A 15,802-nucleotide genomic window follows, 5' to 3' on the forward strand; every position below is an offset into this window, starting at 1 on the left:
GCGAGCGGCTAGGTGGCAAGGGGCACAGCAGCTCAACGAGGCGGGGTGGCAGGGCGGGGCGGCCGCGCAGGTGAGGAAGGGGGGGCGGCGTCGAGCTGCTCTGTAGCGCGGGAGGGCGCGACAGAGAGGAGAGGGAGGAAGAGAGGAGAAGGAGGGAAAAAGGAAAAAAGAAAAGGGAAAAGGAAAAAAAGGAAAAAGGGAGAGAGAGAAAAAGAGATCGCGCCGGCGACCGCGGCCGGACGAGCATGCGCGCCGGTTGGCGACGCGCAGCGCGTTGCACGAAACGAGGGAAAGAAAGAGAAGGGTTGGCGAAAATTTCCGGGAAGGAATTCGAAGGATTAGGGGCTCGGTCGGAAAAGGGGTTTAGGGATGATTTGAGCTCAACGATGAAAGAGAATTTTGAAAATTATTTTTAGCGTGTGATTTATCTTGGTAAATTTTTCGGGATGTTACACTAATGTGGTGGCGGCTACCGATTATGAGTGTTGGGGCGTGCATAACCCCCTAGCCACGTCCATCATGAACCCCAACACGATACACGAGCCAACAACCCAAAAGATGGTGTTGCAGCACTGTGATAGATTCTGGGCGTCCTATTGTTTCAATGATTCCCGTCAACTCCTAACGAATTTGGGACTGAGACCGGTTTCATTGGAAGCTTCTTGAAATTATCTTTCCATCCATATAAAGAACGCCCAAAACGGACTCCATATGTGGCCGCGACGTTGTTTTCACTGCACGCTGCTCCTGGACTCCGAAGCAGACTCGAACTCAATTTGGATTGGGCCTCCAATTCGGCTTGGCTACCCTTGCTGGTACACCACGCCTCCAAACTCCTCCCCTACGTCCTCCTCGTCATCTCCATGGTTTCTAATAATAATTAAATCATTAGGTAGTAATTTATTCTCAAATCCATATGATAAATTTATTTGGAACAAGCTCACCATATAATCAATGGTTGTATCCGAAGGTGTCATGCCCTTATCAAAGGCGCCGGCGTGTTTTTGGAGGCGGTGAAGTGGTGATGGGGATAGGAATCCAGAATCGAGTCTCTAATACCAGAATGTTAGCAGATAGAGTAGAATTGAGGGAGGAGGGCAAGACCAGGGAAGGCTAGCAAGAAATTGGCGAGGACAGATTCATTTCATATGAATTGTGTGTCTTTTACATGAATCCTTCTCAAGGCAAGTCCCCTCTCTTATACTCTGCTCACCGATACAAGAATCGAACTCTCTTACGACAGCTACTTGGGCCGGACCCATTCCGGGTCAGAGAAACAGGTGCTTGGAGCCTTGGGCCGAGATGAGATGCGAGGCCTGGCTTCAGCTTTGGTTGGAGTGGTAGCAGCAGCATCAGTAGTAGCACCCTCAAAAAAAAAAAGCAGCATCAGTAGTAACAGGGCAGCTGTGGATGCTGGTATGGTATGGGGTGGTTCCCCGGATAGCGTGCAACAGGTGAAGCGCGAGAGGCGGATCTCAATGGGGTCCATCTTGTTGGGCTTCGAAGGTAGCACTCGCGGGACTCGGCGCCCGTGGCGTCGGCATCGCCACCGCGGAGTGAGCGGAGGCGGTGTTAAACGGAGGATGGCGGGAGCGTGGCGATGTGGGAGGTTGGGGACAGGAGTGCGGCGACGTCGGAGGTTGAGGGCGTGGGAGGGGAGGGGAATCGTGGAAGGAGAAAGGAGGGGCGTCGCCGCGTCAGGAGGGGAATGGACAAGGGAGGGGAGCAGCACCGGGGTGGGAGGGGATTGGGGAGCAGCACGTAATTTCAATGTTCATAATTTCAGATCGAGGGCGGGACTGCGTCCGGCGGGCGTGTAGGTTAGCCGGAAATATTTTAGAAATAGTGGTTTTTTTCATCACCATAATTTCAATATCCATCTTTCACATAGGTAGGAACATCGTGAGAGGTAGGAAAAAATTTCAGGTGGATGATAACTTCAAAAGTTTAGGATCCTTATAGTATAGATAGATATATAGATAGATAGATTTATAGATTTATAGACTTATACTATAGATGAGAAGTAATGTAAATGTCATTTTATGAATAGAAATAATTTTTTATGTTAAATAGGATACTTTGAAAAAATAAGGAGGCGTTCATTTGTTAAACAAGGATTCTCGCTACTTTCTTACTGCGACCCGACAACTTTCCACCAAATTACGGTAAGCCGATGAGGCTAGGGATGGCAATTTACCCGAGGGTGAGGGTACTCGAGGGTACATGACCCGGCGGGTGATAGTATTGGTACGGAATTTTACCTGCGGGTATAGGTATAAATATACTAGTACCCAAAATACAATAAATAATTTAGTGAATTCATATAATTCATAAATTTTATATCTAATTTTTTTGTGATTGTTTGAACTAAATAAATGGATAATGAAATTGTGTGAACTAATAGACGTGAAAATGACATTGATATTTTGCTTATTATTTGTCGTGATGTGTATGATCATTGTCGTATTTTTAGATAACATACTTAACTAGAATTGAACACATCTACTTACTTACAACTACAAAATAGGTGCTGAAGATAAGAAAAAAATGGTGCAAGAAGATCTGTTTAGTTCTTTATTTTACTATAATGCTTTGTGTTTGGTTGTATGGGCAAAAATTCAAAATGTGCTACTCTATACGACCAAATGTTATTTATAATGTCAATATATTCGATGGGTACCCCAAACCCGATCCGTATCCATATGGATATAAAATTTTACGCACTAGATTTTCTAGATAAAGGTATACTTTTGATTATTTTCACGAGCACATATTTGCTCTACCCAGTGTCTTACCCGACCCGTCGCCGATGAGGCAATGGCCTTTTGTTTGGTTACTCTAGCATTCCTAGAATGCAGGCTTCTCAAAAAAAGAATTTCGCATGCATGGAGTGCTAAATGAAATCTATTTACAAAATCTTTTTGGAGATGAGTATAACTTTTCACGACGAATCTAATGACGGTAATTAATCGATGATTGGCTACAGTGATGCTACATTACCATTCTCTAATCACACGGTCAAATGTCTCGTTAGATTCTTCAATGTTCCTAGCGCAGGTGTTCTGAAGTTAGTTTTGTAAATTAGCTTTATTTGACACTATAATTAGCTGTCAAAATTTCCTAACACTTTTCTTAGGACACATGAAACCAAATAATTCTTAGGACACATGAAACCAAATAAGACTAAGGTTGCGCGTAGTGGTGCCTCTGTGCTCCTCGCTCGCTCACGGAAACCCAAACAAAGCACCACCGCCTTCCAAAAGAAAAAAAAAATCCCCGATTCCGCCGCACTCCGATCCTCCTCACAAACCCTAGAAGCTCCCATTCCCCAACCCCCGCACTTCTCGATTCCCCCCGTCTCCGGCTGGTGGGCACGCGCCGATGGAGCCGCGCGTGGCCAACAAGTTCCGCCTCGGGCGCAAGCTCGGGAGCGGCTCCTTCGGGGAGATCTTCCTCGGTCCGTGCCGCCGGCTCCCTCCCCGCTTAACTGTTGCGGCCTGATGGGAAAGCTCTCGCCTTTTTTTCCCGTGGTTCTGATGGCTGGTTTGTTTGTTTGGCGCTGGTGCTGCAGGTACTCACGTGCAGACGAACGAGGAGGTCGCGATTAAGCTGGTCAGTTCACACGAAGCGATTAATCTATTTCGATGTTCCCTGAGCTCCTTTGTTCTGTTCACTTATATACATTGGGCAGTGAAGATACTTTCTTTTGATGTGTGCAGTTTCGATTTAGGGTAGTGAGCTGATTGTATATTTTGTCTCTAGGAAAAATCTACTAACTTGGTGGGGAGTTTTTTGCTTGTTGAATTATATAATATTAGGACATTGATAGCAAAAGCTTATCCATGGTTTCATATGTATGTTTGTGAATCTAATGCTGCCTATAACTCGCCTTCATTGCAACCTTGGAGTAGTTAGTAAGCTGTATTCATGTTAGTTCCATAGAGTTAAACTTCATAGATTGATTTCGCGTGAAAGAAGGTGCAGCCGGACCCTTTTGGTAAATCTCATTCTCCTAAGCATATCGATGTAGTACACTTCTTTTTATTCAAGAAAAAAAGTAGAAACAACATGATTGGCTCCTAATGTAAGCCTAAACGTTAAACGGTGAACGGTCGGTCACCCACCATTTAGCAAATAGTCGGAATATATGGCCGTTTAAATGGCCTTTTAAACGGTCGAAACGGTTTTACATGGCTTTACACGGTTAATCGGCCTACATGGCTACCCATTGAGTAGCGTTTACACGCCGTGTAATAAACGGTGTAAATGGCCGCGTAGGTGAACAGTGCTCCTATTTGAAAATGATTAACTTGCTTGTTTTGTTTCTGTTCTATAAATGGAACCCATTTCACTATGTTATACTTTGCAAAATGGTTACTTGTGTAGGAATCATTATAATGTATCATTCAGTCTACTTCTCTTGATTACCACTTTAAACAACTGCAGGGTTTGGACTGTACATACTGACAAAACCTTTCTCTTTATGTCTTGTCCAGGAAAGTGTGAAGACAAAACATCCGCAGTTACTGTACGAGTCAAAGCTGTACAGGATACTGCAGGGCGGAAGTAATGCATGTTCCTTTCTAGTCGTGCTGTCCTACATTTATTTATTTATTTTGTTTATGTTATAACTTGCATTCTATTTTCTCTTGCAGCTGGAATTCCAAACGTCAACTGGTTTGGTGTTGAGGGTGACTACAATGTTCTTGTTATGGACCTCTTGGGGCCAAGCCTTGAAGACCTTTTCAGCTTCTGCAACCGAAAACTGTCCTTGAAGACTGTTTTGATGCTTGCCGATCAAATGGTATGTTATATATGCAAGCATAACCTCCATTATTATTCAATACGATACTAGCCGGTTATATATATATATATATATATATATATATATATATATATATATATATATATATATATATATATATATATATCAGTGTTTTTAACTTCAAATTTTTGTAGATCAACCGGGTTGAGTATGTTCATCAGAAGTCCTTCTTGCACCGAGATATTAAGCCAGACAATTTTCTCATCGGCCGTGGAAGGAAAACAAGTCAGGCAAGTCCGTTAGCATCAGGCATTCACTTCTGCAGACATGGTTTATGTACATATAGGTTTGAGGGTCTTGGTCTTCCCTTAGGTAGTTGGGATTTTCACATTTTCTCTGTTCTCTGGCAGGTATACATAATTGATTTTGGTCTGGCGAAGAAATACAGGGACAGTGGAACCCGCCAGCACATTCCATACAGGTAATATGCTGCAGTTCTTCAATCCTTGACTCTGAGGGTGACAGTTAAGCCTTTCTTTTTTTCAATCTACATCATGATATTGATGTTGTACTTCCTGATATTTGTATATTAGATCTTGTCAATAGATGGTTAGATAGAATGTTGAAGACTTGATTAGGCATACTATTTGCCCAGCCTAAGAAGGTGTATGACATTTTTCTTCTGACGTGCAGAGAGCAAAAAAATTTGACTGGGACTGCACGTTATGCAAGTGTAAACACGCATCTTGGAGTTGGTAAGTTAACATTTCAAGTTAAGCATTGGATTTATTTTGCTTATATTCTGTTATGCCTATTTTCACGAAATAGTAACTTTATTTTTTCTGCTTTTCTAATAGAACAAAGCAGGAGGGACGACTTGGAATCTCTTGGATATGTACTCATGTACTTCTTAAAAGGAAGGTTAGTCTTATGGGTGCTTTATTTTGTGTTGTTATTCTATTCCCGCTTCCTGTAACTTGTTGTGTACTAACAATTGCCCTTACTGTGCCAGTCTTCCATGGCAGGGTCTAAAAGCTGGGACCAAGAAACAGAAGTACGATAAAATTAGTGAAAGGAAGATTGCCACTTCAGTCGATGTGCTTTTCCTTTGCTGGAAACTGAATCATGATTATTGAGGAGTTAGTGATTATTGAGGAATTATTGCTTCTTATGTTTTTCTTAATTGCAGGCTCTCTGTCGTGGATACCCTACTGAATTTGTATCCTACTTCCATTACTGCCGCTCATTATGTTTTGAAGATACGCCTGACTATCAATACCTGAAGAGATTGTTCAGAGACCTTTTTATTCGAGAGGGTTGGTTATCTGTTTATAGCTTGATAGCTAATGTTTTACAGTATGCTGTTTGAGGATATGCTCCATTGGAGACCCGTCTAAGAGGAAATTTCTTCTACCTGTAGGATTTCAGTTTGATTATGTTTTTGACTGGACCATTATTAAGTACCAGCAGTCAGAAATGTCTGTTCCACCTCGTGCTTTGGTTTGTACAATCCATAGTGCTCTCTTTCTGCACTTGTCTATAACCACATACAAATATCGTCATGAACTTGATCTCTTGTTATAGGCTGCAGCAGCAGGTCAAAGCTCTGGGATGGCTCCTGTGGCAAATAATAACAGACTGTCAGGTGTGCCTGTGTTGTGATTGATTATTCAACTACTATCACCCATTAGTTGTATGTGAATGTAATTTATGAGCGCATAGGATTGGATATATCATGCAAAATGAGCTGCATCATCAATTGGATGATAAACAAAATGAGCAATCAAAGTCTTTCTGGTTCTCCCACCTTGATTATGAATACCTGAAATATTTTTTCTATATGATAACAATACCTGCACAAATTGCTTAAAAAAACAATACCTGCACAATTAGAAATGTGTAACACAAATTAGAAGTACACCAATATTTATTATGTATGGTAATTGCATAACCTACGTTTGTAAAAAAAAAGAACTATATGTTCCATGCCAGATACCTTGACTCAGAAGGATTTTCAAAAGCATTCTTCTGTTGATTTAACAGTAGCTATTATGTATCTCTTAATTTGCATTATTTAAATGAAGTGGTGTTGCAGTTGTAACTTATTTCTCTTCTTTAATGGAATGACGTGCCGCTCCTGCATGCTGGTAAAAAAAAAATGTTAGCCGACTATGTCTGTGTAGGGCTAACTTTCTCCTGAATTAATTTAGGCACTGAAGATGGAAGGAGAAGTGGGTGGTCCGATGATCCTTTGCGGCGTCAGGTACCACCTGCAGGAATAAATGCCGTCAGCTTCTCAAAACAGAAATATCCAGTTAGGCAAGAACAGTCCTCATCAAAAGATGTTGTGGTGAGTTTTTAGTTAATTGTTTGTTATCATGTATTGCTCACATGGCAACTTTAGGTGCCTGTGATTTTTCTATGTAATTTCTGACACCTCAAATAATTTATAGTTCCCAAGTTCGACTTTCTTGGGTCAGTCAAGCGGATCTTTGAGGCGTCCTGCTGTTTCTAGTAGCCGAATTCCAACTGGTGAAGCTGAAATACACAGTCGTAATGCAGATGCAAGTCCAGGGACTTTCCAAAGAAATGCTCCCCCACATAGGACCTCACAGATGCTGGAGTACGCAGACCCCAGGCTTAGGCTTTCATCGTCTGGCAGGCTCATGTCCAACACCAAGAGCTGTGAGTCCACTTTAAGGGGCATCCAAGGTCTAAATTTTGATGCCAATGATAGGATCCACTACTAGTATCTTCTAAATCCAGTGGACATGTATCAATATGATCTACTGAAGACCAGATGAAGTGCAAGGATGTACTTTTGGAGCTACCCTCAGTCTCATCTATCCCCTGTGATCAACAAGCTACTAGCTGGAGCTGCAAGGCAGCCTGCTGATCCAAAGCACTGCAGGTTAGTTGGCAAAATAATGGCCTATCTATGCTCTTGAGCAGCTTTTGCCTTAAAAGGCATCATGGCTATGTTTTGGGCTCTGTACATGTTCCAATGTGTTCTTATTGTGCTTTAAGATTCTGCTTTAGTACCTTCCACATAATATTGTGTCTCGAGCTGTCAGCTGGCTCGTACTCTGGCTGCTGGTGTCTGAATGCAACGCCTGTTTCTAAATGCAAATTGTAAGTAACCAAAGTGATTGCTGTTCTAGTATTTGGGGGCGCTTGTGCTTGTAGGTTGTGGACTTTTGGCATCTCAAAAAACGTGGAAGAAGATGATGCAATCTCAAGTGAAAGTGTTGACCCCTTCATCTTGTCTCAGTGAGCAAAAGGGAACGTCTGGGCGTGCTTGATTCAATTCCTAAAGCTAGCATGCTTACTATTTGTTCTGCAGTCCCTTCATTTGTTTTATTGGGCATATTAGGGTTTGGAAAAGTCTTAGGCTAGTGCACTTACGGTCAATTATTCTTAGCAGTAGCTATAAAATCAATGTCATATTTAAAGATTTGTGATATGAATCTATTGATATAACTTTTATATGTTTGACAAGCTGTTCAAATTTGCGAAGTTTGACTTCTTAGGTTTTGGATTCGACTTTCTATGGAAGTGAATATTTTAGGATATAATAGTGTTGTGCTTTTAGTGATGGGTAACGTTCATGTCAATAGTGAGATGGTTGTGGTGACTGAGTCAATTTTGAGGATTTGCCGGCTCAGGTTTGAAGATGCTCATGAGGGTAGAGTTTGTATGTTCGTATGAGTGAGTGTATGTGTATGTGTTGAGTTGTACCGTCTATGATGGTCCTCTTCACCATCATTCCCAGTGCCTCACCGTTGCCCTAGCCTTGTACTCACCTTCACCATCGAACCGGCCTTCCTCTCATGTTCTCCCTTTAATCCTAGAGATGGTTTATTTCAAAAGAAAAAAAGCTTAGAGATGGCGAAATCTAGTCGGAGAAGTCATCGCATGCTCACACTCATCAAATGAACTAGTTTATGTTTCGGATAGGTTTGGGGAACTAATAAAAAATGTACAGTGGATGATCAAGATCCTGCAAAAAAAATTAAAGAAATACTTGCCCAAGCAAATCTTTGGGGAAAAAAAATCTCACCAAGTCAAGATTAGACCTGATCATGGGCCATCTAACCCAACCCGCCCGAAAAAAAACCGACCCGACTCGACCCGATCAAGTGATGGGTCGGGCACGGGCTGAAATTTTTAACCCGAAACTCAAAAAAATCCGATAGAATCCGAAAATTACACATAAAAATACGGGCCAATCCTATCCAACTCGAACCCGACCCGACCATGTCACGGGTCGGGCACAGGCCAATATTTTTTACCCGAAACCCGAAGTGACCCGATCCGACCCCCACCCAACCCGATGGATGATGAGGCCTAGTCAAGATGTTGGGACAATAAGATTAGTTTTGGACTTTTTGCTTGATCCTAACGTAATAGCAGCCTGAGTGATCACTGTAAGAAGCCATAGCATATAGTTTAAGGGGTGTTTGGTTCCCCTAAGGCTTATTTTAAGCCCCGTCACATCATATGTTTAGATGCTAATTAGGAGTATTAAATATAAACTAATAACAAAATAAATTTTATAACCTTTTTCGCAAGATGAATCTGTTAAGCCTAAAAAGGGCAGCCTAGTACAAGTGGTAGTGCTTGCTGTGGCAGAACCGCCTAAATTATCCCGGCTCAAGTGCGTAAACCATCACCATAAAGGCAACATTAGCTTAAACGCACTTCAAACGGAACAATTTTTGGTCTGTCGGGTAACGTCCCGATACAACCACCGATTCTCGGATCGAACAAGCATACCTCGCACGAAGGCGAGTCCAGAGATATTACAACCACCAATTTTACAACACAGGCAAGTTCATTAGTGATTACAAAATAGTTCAAACCATTATTACAAAACCGACTTAAGTAATACAGGTATACAAAACATAAGAGTAAGTTCAGAGTTTAAACAGCGGAAGATAAAACACGACGGCTACAACACGTCGCAAAAAGGATACCAGGCTAGCCCAAGCATGGTATCACTCGTCATAGTCATTGTCGGCCGAAGACGTATCCCACTCTACGGACCAGCCAGGAGGCAACGAGCAAGGATAGGTCAAGCTAGCGATCTGATCCTCAAAACTCATACCTGAAAAAGGGTTTCAACAGCAAGGCTGAGTATTCTAATACTCAGCAAGACTTAACCGACAACAGGTATAAGTAGCCCACCTTAGCTAGACTATGCAGGCTTTGTAAGGCGCTGGTTTTCCTTTGCTGAAAAGCAATAAAGAGTAGGTCCTTACTTTCAAGTTTTAGCTTCAAGATTCTAGTTGATTAACCATTCTATGTAAGCATCTACTATCCAATCATGGTGGAACTTCTAAGCAAACATCAAGATTAATAAAAATATTGTTGCTCTTATTACTCTGTGTGGCAAAGAGATCAAGCAGTCTCATTTCATCGTGAGAGGCGGACGATTCTGAATCGAAATTCAACCTTGCAAGGGTAACCTAGCACACACGTCTGGAATACCGTCGAGTCATTCCCAAACAACCGTTGACCTTTCTTTCCGGCTTGTGGATAGGGTCACTCTCCCCGACTACAGAGCTCCAAGGCCGAACCTTGTCCCTTGAAGTCGTAGTGTTGTGCAACATAATAATAAAACCTATCCCTACTGAGAGAGTGAAAGGTATATCCACTCCCCGGTCCAATCGGCTACTAAGCTTGCCGCGTACCATATTTACGGCATGTGACTAGTACTTTCAAAAACTTAACCAGCACTACCACACACCGCGACCTTAGCAAGTTCATCAACACAGACGGGGTCTCACATAGGACATGATATTGAACACAACCCCGTCCGTCGTCCTTATATTGATAACAGAAAGTAAACAAGCAATTCCTATAAAGCTCGCGAGTGACAGGCAATCACTCGACTTTTACCGTTCCTATAAGCTTAGCAGATAGTCGAACTCAGGTCTAGTGTTTAGTACATAGGTTCCTAGGATCATGCATCTAGGGTTTCAATTCAAATCCTAAGAACTGTAAATGCCCAAGTAAGTAATAACAGTAAATGATAATAATTTGAAATATGGGTTATGTCCGGGGCTTGCCTTCTCGGTAATTGCTAACTATTTCAGCGCTAGGCTCTTCCGAACTTTGGTTCGGGGCTTCAGTTAGTTCCGCGGTGTTCACTTGAGCTTCGAGATCACCTCCGTCAGACTCCGGAATCAACTCGTACGTCCCGTCCGACAAAGTAGTCGTGTCTATATGTAATGCAAGAACAACATTACAACCACACATGGGCAATCGTTTATAGAGTAGTTAAATAACAAATTTAACTACACAAGCCATCATGATCAACAGCACAAAAGAAGTTAACTAACTTTATTAACAAGTGGGGGTTGATTCCCGTAGCACTTAACTCAAGGTTTGCTAAATAAATAAACAACTTAGATCACAAATAGCAATAAATCTAGCAAAAATTACCCTAAACAGAACATGAACAGACTAAGCTACCCTACAAAAATCATGCCAAGACATGTAGCCATTTAATCACAATAAAACATTTATGCAGGCAACACCTAGTACAAGCTTGAATTATACAGATCAAAATAGATCACAACAGAAGCTCAAAATTTAACAGGAGATCTACACAGGGATGATCTATCTACTGTGAATTTTTCATGATTTTGTCTACATCGAAATAAAACTGAGAAAATAAATAAAACAGACAATAGATTAGCAAGATTTATTTTTAGCCCCTAATCTAGCCATGAACTAAGGCTCAAACTTCCTGGACAAGCTAATATACTCCAGAAGATCACTCAGGAATATTTTCAGGATTTAACAAGAACAGAAACTATTTATCATAAATAAAGTATACTAAACAAGGATTAAATCAAATAAAAAGCTACAACAAAGAACTGATCATGAAATTTTTATAGCAAAGCTAGTGTAACAAGAGTAAACTACCACCAAAACTTCAGAGCAATATCAGCTTTCAAGAATCACATAAGAAAAAGATTAAAGAACTAGCATTTATACACCTAGTAACACAAAACAACATCTACAGCAAAAACTTGCAACTAAAGCCTAACATATTATAGTTCTACTGCATAGAGCTCTTCAAGGGGATTCCAAAACATTAAGATTTGCTATTTTACGAATTTTGTACGAATTGATATTGAATTTCAAAGTTCACTGAAAAACATTACAAAGCAGTCCTTAGTGGCACTATTCAAATGAGTCATAGTCTATTCACATAACCCCCTGGCCTTTCTCTAATTCAAGCACGTGGTCCTTGGGTCGGGTCAGAGAGGGGAGGCGAGGTTTGACCGGCCGTTTCCCGGCGAGGGGCTCACCGGCGGCGAGGGTGGAGGGGTGCATGAGCCTCACGGGTTCAAGGCGCACCTCTGGGTGCTTGGAATCGAGGCTAGGGCGGTCGGAGAGGGGGTGTCGACGGCGAGCGGCGGCTTGCGGGCTCGGAGCACGGCGGCGGGGTGGCTCCGGTGGTGTTCGGGTGAGGGGAAATGGCCTAGGAGCTGCGCGAGGTCGAGGCGGTGCTAATGGTGGGGGATGTAGGGGTGGAGCGGGTCTGGGTTGGCGGCTCCGCGGTGGAGTGGAGCTCGCCGGGGTTCAAGCAGGGCGGCGGCGGCGTTCTGCGGCGTGGGAGCGAGGAGAGCGAAGAAGGGCGGTAGGAATTAGTTTCTGGGGTATTTGTAGGCCCAGGGCGCTCGCTAGAAGGGGACGGCGGCCACTGCAGCGGGCTCTCCACCGCGACGGCGAGGTGGCGGTGGCGCGGGCGCTTCTGGACTCGGCGGCGCGCGTGGCACGGCCAGGAGGCTCTAGCGCGAAGCAACAGGAGGGGGAGGAGCTCGCCCGCGACGCGTGGGAGCCAGCGCACGGCGAAGTAATGGCCGGGAAAGCCGGGAAGGCGCTCCACGGCGGCGCTGTCGGTGGCCGGCGGCGAGAAGCAGAGCAGGGGGTTGAGGTGGAAGAAAAGGGGCGTTTTGCAATTACCAAAAGTTCCAGGGACCCCACTATAAAACAGCGATAACTTTTAAACCAAAGCTCAAATGAAAAAGTACCCAACATGAAAGTTGTTCAATTTTTCAAGAGCTACAACTTTGATGTTGTGCAAAAATTTATTTGACCAAAGGATAGAGAGCTAAATTTGAAAACACAAGAGGGATTTTAAATTCTAGGAATTTTGTCTTTTTCAATGCAAAATCACTTCAAATGCAAACTTACAAGCAAAATGACTACCATGCATTAAATGCACTGAAATTTTGCACAAACACCCTCCACTAAAACTATAATTACACAAATAACTTTATAAAGGACCTCGCATAAAAACATAATTACACATATAACCTTTCATAATTACAAAAAGATCCTTTTTACGCATTTCAAGCACAAGATGCATAGCAACAAACACAATTACTGTGCAGACACCTATTTAATTACTGTGTAAACACCCGGGGTGTTACACTTGCCGCCTGTGAACCGAGAGGTCACAGGTTCGAGCGGTGGTCTCTACACATTGCACGATGTGTGGGAAAGACCTCCCGCTAATAACCTCCCCCAGATCCCGCACAGTGCGGGAGCCTACGCCACTGGGTACGTCCTTTTTTAATCTGTTAAGCCTAATTAGTTCATAATTAGCCCATATGATGCTACAGTAAATATGTGCTAATTACAGATTAATTAGGTTTAATAGATTCGTCTCCTAAATAAACCCTAGATTTATGCATTTAGTTTTATAATGATCTTATGTTTAGTCTTTCTAATTGGTATCCAAAAGCCTTAGGAAACAAAACACCCCCTAAGGGAAGCTCCAATGTTGTATATAAGGGGTGCTAGGAAGAGAGAGAAATGAGCAAGGAATATGCAATACATTGGACCCAAAGTGACAGCTTAGCAGTTGCTAACAGCGGATTCCGATCCAGTCACCCAGGGCAAGAGAGAGAGAGAGAGAGAGAGAAATCCCGAGCACCCTCGCCGTCCCTATGTCCTGTGTGCCGCTGTAGCTCGCGACTCCATGGACTGCGGCTTCCTCCCCAATCTCGCGACATCAGTGTTCCTGCTCCACCGCTTCTCGTCCCCGTCCCTCGCGCCTGCTCCTCTGGCACAGAAGCAAGGGAGGCCACGGCGCCGGCGTAGTAGAAGCAGGGGAGCAATTGGGGAGAGGGGAAGGTAAGGGGAGGAACCGGGGAGATAGGGGAGGGAGCAATGGAAAAGCTGCGCGTGTGGGTACCACCTGAATCCATGGTGAGGTGCAAGGTGGTGAATACATTGGACCGAATTTAGGTAAGCTAGCCATCATGACGTGGCCTGATCTTGGCATCTCCCCATGTTCCATACCCTGTGCATGCCCTAAACCTACTCTACCAAGAGTTGCTAATAACCCATCACGGGAAAAAAATCCATCAAAGAAAAAATTGAGGGGTTTTTTTTTGCGGGGGCTATCAAAAGGAAATTAACAGTTTAGCCTATGAACATGCAATGTGTCTTAGCAGCAGAATACATTGGTTCATCGGATTGAGATTAGCATGGAGCTGTCGACGGCCACATCGCATGTTATCGATCGATATATCCTCAGGAAAACCATTTGATGGAGATGTTGCTAGAAGCGCGGATTGCAAGTCTTTGTGCCGGTTCTGGGATTCGGTCTGAATTGATCGAATTTCATCGAAATTCACCCATTTCGGTCAGAACTGAAACAAAATCGAAATGATCAAAAAAGTTGACCAAAGCAAATTTTTTCTATTATCACTAAGATCTATACAACTCCATATACCCTTCTAGCTATAAAGATATGAATGAACTTTAGTTATATAATTCTTTTATCCTCTTCAACTTTGTAACTGCTGATGAACGCATAAACCTTGTGTTTTCACCATTGTCCTCCTAAACTCCTCACAATATCTCTCTCGTTCTATCCTACTACCTTCTCTAGAAGTACTCAATTCCTCAATCTCCCTATAAATGTAACCAAATTTTATATAAAAATGAATTTGTTGACCGGTCAAACAATCGAATCCCAGTTAGAAATTTCCGAAATCCACCCATCTCGGTCAGGACCAAATTTTTTCGCATTTCTAATCCCAAAACCTACTCCGAGAGCCTGTGTTCCGGCATGTGCGGCAGTTTTTTGGTTTTGGTGCCGCGCGTGAGTTTTTTTTTGTTTTGCACGAGTTTTGCGCTCCGTGGGCTTGTGCGAAATTCTGTAGAAAACACATTCCAACGCTAGTTAGCAAAGTAATAATATGCATTGGACTGTTACTAGGGATGTCAATGGGTCAGGTATGGTGCAGGTAGAGCAAATACCCGCCCGCGACAATACCCGAAACTCGAAGGCATACCCGTACCCACGAAGTCTAGCGGGTAAAATTTTATACCCATACCCATACCCACCGGGTACGGGTCGGGTTTCGGGTACCCATCGGATATGTTAATAATAGCATAAATAACCTATGATTTGGTCGAATTGACTAGCATATTTTGAATTTATCATCCATATAGGCGAACGCAAAGCATTAGTAGAATTAAACGGATCATCTTGCACCTTTTTTTCTTCTTATTTTCAACATATTTTTTGTAGTTGTATGCAAGTATATGCGTTCAATTCTAGTTATGTATTTCATCTAAAAAATGTAGCAATGATTATGCGCTTCACTACAAATAATAAGCAAAACGTAAATGTCATTTTCAATCTATTAGTTCACACAATCTCACTATCCATCTATTTAGTTCATACAATCACAAGAAATTAAGACATAAATTTGTGAATGATATGCGTTCACTAGATTATTTTTTGTATTTCGGGTACCCATTGAGTACCCGCGGGTAAAATTTTATACCCATACCCTCACCCATCGGGTCGGGTACCCGCGGGTAAAATTGCCACCCTAACTATTACTTGCAGCCTGCGAGCACATATGCTTCTTTCGTTTGGTGGATTAACACTGTCCTTTGTCGTGGTCACAGCCCTCCTCTCTCTAGCCCTTAAACGCTATTTGTTAATTATATATTCTAAATTTGTTTGTTCTTGTGGCCATTTACTATCCGTAGTGT

The 15,802-nt window shown here is 42.7% G+C and overlaps 1 protein-coding gene across 2 annotated transcripts; it reads left to right on the forward strand.

Moving 5' to 3' along the window:
* Nucleotides 1-3,218: 3,218 nt before the first annotated feature.
* On the forward strand, nucleotides 3,219-8,273 carry LOC120672724 (casein kinase I-like). Of its 2 annotated transcripts, XR_005674263.1 has the most exons (15): nucleotides 3,219-3,457; nucleotides 3,572-3,612; nucleotides 4,497-4,566; nucleotides 4,656-4,804; nucleotides 4,960-5,055; nucleotides 5,176-5,246; nucleotides 5,459-5,520; nucleotides 5,623-5,686; nucleotides 5,778-5,862; nucleotides 5,955-6,081; nucleotides 6,186-6,265; nucleotides 6,350-6,410; nucleotides 6,976-7,115; nucleotides 7,219-7,676; nucleotides 7,952-8,273. XR_005674263.1 is itself a non-coding variant. In XM_039953277.1 (14 exons), exons 1-14 carry the CDS (start codon nucleotides 3,382-3,384, stop codon nucleotides 7,513-7,515), a joined length of 1,419 nt encoding a protein of 472 aa, XP_039809211.1. In that variant the 5' UTR covers nucleotides 3,219-3,381; the 3' UTR covers nucleotides 7,516-8,253. The 2 variants fall into 2 exon arrangements, 1 of the variants encoding a protein (XP_039809211.1); XM_039953277.1 differs by having other exon boundaries at nucleotides 7,219-8,253.
* Nucleotides 8,274-15,802: the final 7,529 nt, after the last annotated feature.

The sequence above is a fragment of the Panicum virgatum genome, chromosome 5N (genome assembly GCF_016808335.1).
Source record: "Panicum virgatum strain AP13 chromosome 5N, P.virgatum_v5, whole genome shotgun sequence".
Classification (NCBI taxonomy): domain Eukaryota; kingdom Viridiplantae; phylum Streptophyta; class Magnoliopsida; order Poales; family Poaceae; genus Panicum; species Panicum virgatum.